The 9,018-nt window shown below is 46.4% G+C and overlaps 1 protein-coding gene across 20 annotated transcripts in view; it reads left to right on the top strand.

Annotated features, from left to right (window-relative positions):
• The window catches only part of Mapk8ip3 (mitogen-activated protein kinase 8 interacting protein 3), a 38,110-nt gene that overhangs the window by 7,132 nt on the left and 21,960 nt on the right, over window positions 1-9,018 (top strand). For 11 of the 20 annotated variants that reach the window (XM_029471700.1, XM_029471698.1, XM_029471692.1 and 8 more), the window contains exons 2-4: window positions 414-534; window positions 4,114-4,184; window positions 4,427-4,518. In XM_029471700.1, the coding sequence (XP_029327560.1) occupies window positions 414-534; window positions 4,114-4,184; window positions 4,427-4,518 (284 nt within the window). Of the gene's footprint in view, window positions 1-413; window positions 535-4,113; window positions 4,185-4,426; window positions 4,519-7,960; window positions 7,985-9,018 lie in introns of all 20 variants that reach the window. The other 9 variants (XM_029471695.1, XM_029471683.1, XM_029471696.1 and 6 more) reach the window with 1 other exon arrangement.

Genomic DNA, 9,018 nt, shown 5'->3' with positions numbered 1-9,018 from the left:
TTTTTTTTTTTTTTTTTTTTTTTTTTTTGGTTTTTCGAGACAGATTTCTCTATGTAGTCCTAGCTGTCCTGGAACTCACTCTGTAGACCAGGCTGGCCTCGAACTCAGAAATCTGTCTGACTCTGCCTTCCAAGTGCTGGGATTAAAGGTGTGCGCCACCACGCCCGGCAGACTATTCTCGTATTATTACCAGGGTTTATCTGCAGTGTCTCTTTATAGATGGGGAAGGGCAGGTAGTAGCATGAAGGGAAAGGAACCGAGGACCTAGTGGAGACCCTAGCTCTGGTGCTGGCTTGTGGCCTTAAGGTGTCTGGATTCTTGGGCTCTTGAACTTGTGCTTTTCCTTATGAAAGGCTGCTGTCAAACCTTCTGACCAACACACACCAAGCTTATCTTTATCCTTCCATGCATAGAAATTCATCGAATTTGAAGATGCCTTGGAACAAGAGAAGAAAGAACTCCAGATCCAGGTAGAACATTATGAGTTTCAGACACGCCAGCTGGAGCTAAAGGCCAAGAACTATGCAGATCAGAGTAAGTAGCTAGCAGAAGCCATACGTTGGGATTGCATGTATTGTCTACAACTGATCTGGGGAGGAGGACATAAGTTGTTGATCAAAGGGAGTGGGTGATTCTCAACTACTTGTTCTGTCTCGTCACACAACTGTGTATTTCCATGGTGAGCTTTGGGTGGAAATAAAGTCCTGTGGCACAGCACACTTTACTTCATAATCTGACTATAAGATAGCAAACCCTCAAACCCTCAGGCCTGCTGTGCTTCTAGGGAAAAGTGCCATGGCCTTGAGTCCTGCCTGACCTTTGTGGAGCTCACTGTTTTAGTTTCTAGGAGATCTTTAGGTTTTCTTCTTGTTTGCAAATACTAGTCATTTGTCTACTACTCACCTCAAACATTGATCCTCAGCATAAGAGTCCCTAAGTTTCAGCCTTACAGTAAGTCAGGACCAACTTATTAAGCCAGTTTTCCCCTTTCCAGAATCCTGGCCAGCTGTATCTGTAGGGAAAGGTAAAAAGGTGCTTTTGAAAATTAAGAAATAGGGACTGGAAAGATGGCTCAGTGATAAAGAACACTGGCTGCTCTTCAAGAGGAACAAGGTTCAATTCCCAGCAACCACATGGTGGCTCACAACCACCTATTATGGGATCTGATGCCCTCTTCTGTCATACATGTGTGCATACAGATAGAGTAGTCATATACGTAAATCTTTTGAAAAATTTGTGCAAAAATTAAAAATAAATATGCCAGTTGTGGTAGTTCACACCTTTTATTTCAGCACTGTGGAGACAGAAATAGGTAGGTCTCTGTGAGTTCAAGGCCAGCCTAGACTACAGAGTGTATTCTAGGACAGTCAGGGCTACACAGAGAAACCCTATCTTGGAAAACTAGATGATAATAATAATAATAACAGTAACAATTATAGAAACATAGCTTGTAAGGCTGTGCCTAAGGGACTGGAGATTAGCTAAGAACATGTATGGTCCTTCAGAGGACTGAGTGGTTCCCAGGCAGCTCACAACTGCCTGTAACTCAAGCTGCAGCAGGCTCTGCTGTCCAGCTTCCTCAGGCCCCTGCACTAGTGTACACAGCCCACCCACCCCACCCCACCCACTCATAATTTAAAATAATACAAATAAATCTTTAAACTGTACTTAAACTATAGTGTTGCTGTTACAGCTATCATTCGATTTTTTGTTTTTATGCTTTAGTATTTCAGTAACTAAAACACATTTGTCACTTTATGTGGTTACCTTGAGAAATAGCTACCTTCATCACCTTCCTGCTGAGGACCGGGGTCTGAGGGTGAGCAGTGGGCAGGGGCTTCTGTATGTGCTAGTATTGCAAACAAGAAGCAAACCTCAATGCCTGTTACGGTTTTTTGTTTGTTTGGTTTTGGCTTTTTTTTTTTTTTTTTTTTTTTTTTTTTTTTTTTTTCGAGACAGGGTTTCTCTGTGTTGCCCTGGCTGTCCTGGAACTCACTCTGTAGACCAGGCTGGCCTCGAACTCAGAAATCCGCCTGCCTCTGCCTCCCAAGTGCTGGGATTAAAGCCGTGAGCCAACACTGCTCAGCAGTGCCTGTTTTAATATAAATAAATATATATAATGTATATATATATGTATATATATATGTATATATAATAAACCTCATTTTATACAGGTACTGTGACTTACTGGCTCTTTTCTTAGACAGGAAAAAAATGCAAAATAAGATTACTGACTGGTGAATCTCCAGGCTAGCTTGAAGCTGAAGCCTGAGGGCCCATTGGGAAGCTCTCAGTGAGGCAGTACCTGTACATGCACCCAAGCAGTGGCCTGTAGGGAGGCCCTCACTAACCCTGGCTCCTCCAGGTACACGTGGACAGCCAAAAGACAGCCTTCCCAAGGGACAGATAGGCTGAGTTTGAACACACCTGACATGGGTAGACTTGTTGTTTCTTGGGCAGCCACATAAGTGTGTGCTATTTTAGTTTGTGAAGTCATGCATATAGTGCGCCAATGCCTATAACTCAAGTATATAAGTCACATGTGTTCTGTGTTTTATACACATGTATAAGTCATGTGTAGGTTGGGAACTAGTATCTATAAGTCACATGTGTGCTAGCTACTAAAGTCTTGTAAGTTATGGGCTTTGGATGTTGGTATCTGTGTTGGGTGCTAGTGTCCCTAGGTCCCATCTTTGTTGAGTTTTGGTGTCCCTAGGCCCCATATGCAATGGGTACTGCTATTCTTGGGCTCCATGTGTGGTGTGTCCTGGTGCCCCTGGTTCCATGTGCATTGGGTACTTGTTTCTTTGGGTCTAGTGTTCGTTAGCTGCTGGTGTCTATGCTTTAAACTCCTTCAAGAAAAAAAAAAATGCAGCTGATTTTGCCTTGCACTGATGCTTATACTGAGCTTCAAAAAAGGGTTCCTACACTACTCCCAGTTGTCGGATACAGGATGAGCAGCAGTGGTCTCCACAGATCCTACCTGGCCCTTTTCCAGAACAGAGAGCCCAGCGTGGTCTGAGATGAGGTGTAGAGCCATGTAATTTGTTAGATCAGTCTAGAGAAGACATCGGGAGACCACGAGGAGCTGAGGGAAGCCTCTCACTGAGGACAGATGAAAACAAGTGAAGAACCATACCACCTAGTGTCCAGGACACACGACTTGTACATGTCCTGCCTTGCTTTGTTCATCATCGTCACTCAGTGGGCTACAGAGATAGAGGTACAGAGGGAGGCACACAGGGCAGTGGCATGCTGGCTCCATTAGCAGGACCCAGGAGCAGGCTGCCTGGCCAGTATTGCCATTTAGCTTGTTTTAGACAGGAACAGCCATGGATGGGACCGCTCTAGGTGTCAACAGGGACTACCAGTTTTGGGTGGTAGCCTAGAGAGAACAATTTCAGCTCTTGATGTATATAAGGAGTGCAGCGATTCACTTCATCGATTGCTTCTGAGCTCGGTCAATATTTTTGTTTTGTTTTGTTTTGTTTTTGAGACAGGGTTTCTCTGTGTAGCCCTGGCTGTCATAGAACTCACTCTGTAGACCAGGCTGGCCTCGAACTCAGAAACCCGCCTGCCTCTGCTTCCCAGGTGCTGGGATTAAAGGCATGTGCCACCACTGCCCGGCTTGGTCAGTCTGCCCGGCTTGGTCATGACTCAGATTATTTACTTGAATTTTCTCTTTTCATGAGCTTCTCACTTCTTTTGTTTAAAATTTTTTATTTAGTTATTTATTTGTTTTATGGGTTTGGAGGATGGAGCCCAAAGCCATGTTCATCATACTAGGCAAGTGGTCTGCCACTGAGTCCTCACCTCCATTTTCTGTCAGTACATGCTATGAGACTTGCCTGAGTTTGGAAGCTTCTGGCTACCCTGAGCAGATGATTCTGTCAGTCCCACCCATCCTGGGTTCTCTTACATCAGGATTGAGCATTCTCACATGTGACGCTCACACCATGTGCACATGCCACTCACCTTCTCCATCTAGTGCTCTCATCTTTCTGAGCAGAGTGCTGCTCTGCTGTACCGTGTGTCAGGGCTGTTACAGTCCAGAGCACATGGACTGAGCAGCAGAAGGTAGACTGCAGCTGACACGGTGGTTGTGTTTTCTAGTTTCCCGACTGGAGGAACGAGAATCGGAGATGAAGAAGGAATACAATGCCCTGCACCAGCGGCACACAGAGGTAGGTGCTGGCGGGTACCCTGCAGGCCTGAGAGTGGGTGGTAACTGCTACAGCTACACTTTACCATTTGCTGCTGATCTTTGGTCACTTGTTCTCATACCTTCGTTGTTTAATAGAAAGCTGTCTGCCATGTTCTTTAGATGCTTGGTCCCTAAAAGAATTGTCTTATCCAGGCACACCACTTCAGAATTGTAGCATTGAATGTTTAGTGGGTGACACTAACAGGGAACCCCTCTTGACAGATGATCCAGACCTATGTGGAACACATTGAAAGATCTAAGATGCAGCAAGTCGGGGGTAGCGGCCAAACAGAAAGCAGCCTGCCCGGGCGGAGGTAGGTGGGTTTGGTGGGTAGGGCCTGGTGGGCAGGAAGGGGAAGTGGTAGGGACACTGAGCAGGAATGTGCATGAAAGTGGATTTGACTTTGCTGTAACTGCTTTGCCTTCTGCTCTGAGGCTCTGGGAAATTGTGTACAGTCTGTCCTTGTTCTATATGGATTCTAATTTTGCAAAATTTACTACTTATTAAAATATATTTGAAACTTTGCCAGTCAGTATTCACGGTGCTTTCATAGCTATATGAGCATATTGTGGGGGTGTGGCGTTTAAACCAAAGGCTCTTGACCAAGATTTTACCCAGTGGTGCTCTAATTCCCCATCTGAACCCCTACCTAGATGCCAATGGGAGGGGCAGGAGGATCTGCACAGCAGTCTGACAGAAAGAAGTACATGGAGGCCTTGGCCCAATAAGACGGCTTTGAAGCAAATGGGACTTGAATCAGTCACCCAACCTTTTTTTTTTCTTCAGTCACCCAACCTTATTTGACCTTATTTTCTTGTTTATACTGAGTGTATATGTATCATCTGGTAGGGTCAGTTCAGATGAGCTGTGGGATCTAAAACTGAGATCTTTGTAAAATATGTACAGATCCCAACTTGGGGCAGTAGCTTAATGTTCTTCATCTGTGTTCTAAAACTGGCACTTCTAGTCTTTGGTCCATAGATCACATGGGTGCTAAGATAGCTATGTATGCAGTCCAACACATTAGAGATAACAGTGTCAAAGAGTTGGACACCTCTACTCTATGACCGGCCTCCTTGCACAGCCCCATCCCTGTACCTCATGCAGGGAAGGATGAGGTCCAGACCCCTAGGTCCCTGTTAATGGCCATGTTCAGGATTTGGTGCTAGTTTTGCTCAAACATCAAGAAGAACCCTGCTGAGCATGGTTCTGTACCACTTTGTGTCTGAGTCAGGGTATCTAGAGAGCAAGTATCAGAGGTCTCATGGGGTGTCATCACCAGCTCTAGAGATGAGCGATTAGAGACATTAGTCAAGTGTGTGGAGGGTAGGAGACAGACACACAGCCACATATTTTTGAATCAGGCATCACCTTATTGCTTTGTGGTTCCAAATTCCTGCAACTAAGCCTTTTGAAGTCAGGTCTGGACCAGAAAAAGCCTCAGGCTGCTGTATGATAAGGCTGCATATTCCTCCTCCTTGCTGTTCTGTACACTGTATCTACAAATGGAATGGTTCAGGATAGACAGCTCTGGGCTGAGTGTGGCAAAGCTATCCTCTTCGGCATGCCAGAATCTTTGACATGAAAATAAGATGCATGCCTGAGGAAGGTAGGGAGGGTCTGGGGGTGTGCTCAGGCATGGTGCTGCTGCTTGTAGCAGGAAGTAGGCAGCATACACGACTCTGAAGAGATCCCAAGCACTATAAGAACTAGCAAGACAATATGGATTGTTTTGGTGAGCTGTGACACTGAGTTCACTATAGCTGTCAGCTGCTGGCACAGGAAGACTCCTTCCTTGCACACTGTGATGTTGTTCCCTTAGAGGATCTCCAAATGACCAGGCTGATCTTGTAATCAGTGATCTTTAAGGAGGTATTTGAGTCTTGTGTAGAGGTTGGGGGTGGGGGGGAGTTGACATCTTCAGCATTCTAGAACCTTCTAGCAATCTCCTGCCAGCATATCCTTCAGGAGAACATTTTGGAGCAAGACATGATGGCTCAAGTCTGTAATCTGGGCACTTAAGAGTTGAGGTAGGAGGAAAACCCACAGATTTTTCCATACAGCTAGAACTACATAGTAAGTTCCTGGGTAGCTTAGGCTACAGAATATAAAAACGCTGTCTTAGAGAGGGAGAATTCCTTAGCAGCTTTGTAGTTGAAAATGTGGGAGAAGCCGGGCGTGGTGGCACACGCCTTTAATCCCAGCACTCGGGAGGCAGAGGCCAGCCTGGTCTACAGAGTGAGTTCCAGGACAGCCAGGGCTATACAGAGAAACCCTGTCTCGGAAAAAAAAAAGAAAGAAAGAAAGAAAATGTGGGAGAAACATGCCTAACATATCACAGGAGCCCGGGCAGTGTAACCTAAACCCAGGATTGCAGATAGCGTGTACCCAATCTCTTGTGTCACAGGCGGATACTCCAGGCCCTGCGGTGCTGAAGAAATAGATAATCTAGGATCCTCTGAGCTAAGCCAGAACCAAAGCTGGGTTGGGTTCAGAACCGTGTAGGCTGTGAAGCTTACCTCTGATGGCTCTGATCATCACCATGAGCCAAGTTAGGTTACCTGCTTTTCCTTGGAAAAGCAACACCTCATCTTCAGGCAGGATGTGCTCTTCTACGGTATCCGCTTAGTGAAGGGATGGAGGCCCGTCCAGGAGCTTGCTACCAAGGTATTCCTGTGGGCTCCATAGTTTTACACCTGCAAGGTATCCAGAGCCTCTACTTCTACCTCGGTTTTTCTCCTACTCTTAGATTTTTTTCTCCATCTCCAGGCAACCAGGCTGTAGGAAGCATGCTTCCTACCTGAAAGGAGTTTAGGGCCCTTAGTCTGGTGCTGCCTCCTATCTTCTCTTCCCTAAGAGAACCAGTATGCCCTTGACATGTTTCATGAGAAGTGGATCTATGAGTGTCCTCAGCCCATACACTCCATTCTCCCTGCCATTATTGAGTAGTTAAATAGAAACTAGTTTGTCTCTCATGGTCTAAACCAAGCTGACAACAAGGTAGCACAGAGCCCCTGGCACGAACAGCAACTGTTTTGACCCAAAATAGTGGGCTAATTGAGGTGAAGAAAGAACCCTTCCTCCATCCCAAGTGTGTGCACTATCACAAGTAGGGACTATACTTCAGCATCGCTGATGCTCTGCCCTTGGAATGAGGTAGAAGGAAGCTGTGCCCTTTAGGTCAGATGTTTAAGTTGGTCCACTCAGAGCTCACACTTTGTCAGTTCCCCACAAGAACTTTATAAAGGCTTTCTTCCTCATGAGCCTGAGCTGCTGGCCACATGGAAAGCACGTGGCCTTTTCCTGCACTCCTTGCGTGGTTTTCAGAATCTGTATGTCTGGAATGAACTCAGTGAATGCTCCAACACTTACTGTTCTTAAGCCATTGCTGCAGATGTGCATGGGAGCTGTGTGTCTCTGTGCTCTTGTCCTATGTGCACATGGTATTTGTGATAAGTCCTGTGTTCGCCCACCTACCTGTTCAGTAGGCCACATCCTAGGGTCTTTTGTCAAAGCCATAAGGATCTGTACCTCATGTGTCTGTTCCTGTAGGTATTGTGTATAGCTACTGTTTGTGTAGAGGGGAAAACATGATGGGGTCCAGATAGCTCAACGTCATCATGCACACGCTTTCTCTGTGAGCACATGCATAGATAACAGCCAGTGTGCCCTTCATTCTCTAACGTGGTCTTCTTGTCCTGTCCTCTGTGCTGTCGCTGCTATATGCTGGCCATTGTGTCTGTTGCTGCTTGCAGTCCTCGCCAGTCGTGGAGGAAAAGGTAAAGCCTGCTGGTCTTTGTCCACTGCAGTGTTAAGGTCACTGTGAGGATTGGGGTTGTCTGAGGGAAGAATTAGGAGCGATTGCTTTGATTGAAACCACAGTTTTCTTGATGACCTTCTTCACAAGACTGAGAAGGTACAGACTTGTCACACCCTAGCATAGCCACATAGTAGTTGGCAGAGTTCCTTGAGTTTTTCAGGTTCCAGGTTCTACCCCACACTGAAGAACTGTCTGCCCTCATCACAGATGGAATCATGCCATTGACTGCAGTCACTGAGAGCAGCGTGTGGCTGAAGTTCCATTTCACCCTGACTTGGGTAGTAGGCCAGCAGAAACCTCTCAGCTGTGGATGTGATCAGCAGTGTGTGTGTCATTCCATCCTTTGAAACAAGAGCCACCTCTCCTTGTCATCCTGTAGCATCTGCAGGAGAGGAGCGGGAGCCGCATCATTGGCTTAGGGCCTAGGAACACATTATGTGCTTCCCACCCAGGTCAGGAGTAAAAGTGCTTAACGGGGTCAGAACTAGGCCCAAGGGGCTTCCCAATTGGAGGCAAAATGTGGTCAAGGAGGCTAGGAGCCTGCTGGGGCAGGCAGGGCTAGTGAGCTCTGCTGCCTTCTCAGTCCTTGGCTATGTTGCCCTCTCAGTGGCCCAGAGACTGGGCACTTGTGGGATTGTCAATACAGCTGAGCTAGGGAAGTTCAAGTAGACAAACTCTCCAACTCTTTTTAGGACGATACATCTGAATTATTTCTACTTGATGCTAAAAGGCCAAGTAAACCCTATCTATGTGAAGGAATGATGCAAGCCAGACACTGGAGAGTGCCTTCCAGAGAGGCCTCCGCCCTGAGCATTCCTCCACTAGCCCAATCAACCTATAGTCCCCACATGAAACACCCAGCTTCTTTGATTCTATCCTTGCCATGACAAGCCAGTAAGAAAGCAAACTCAAGTCCCAGCAAGTGTGAGGGGTCTTACTGCAGGAGACATTGTTGTTTTGGGCAGGACAGACTAATTGCTGGATTTCTACCAA

Source organism: Mus caroli, chromosome 17, assembly GCF_900094665.2.
Source record: "Mus caroli chromosome 17, CAROLI_EIJ_v1.1, whole genome shotgun sequence".
In the NCBI taxonomy this organism is placed as follows: domain Eukaryota; kingdom Metazoa; phylum Chordata; class Mammalia; order Rodentia; family Muridae; genus Mus; species Mus caroli.
The sequence above is the reverse complement of the archived record's forward strand: the minus strand, read 5'-3'. Positions and strand labels throughout refer to the sequence as shown.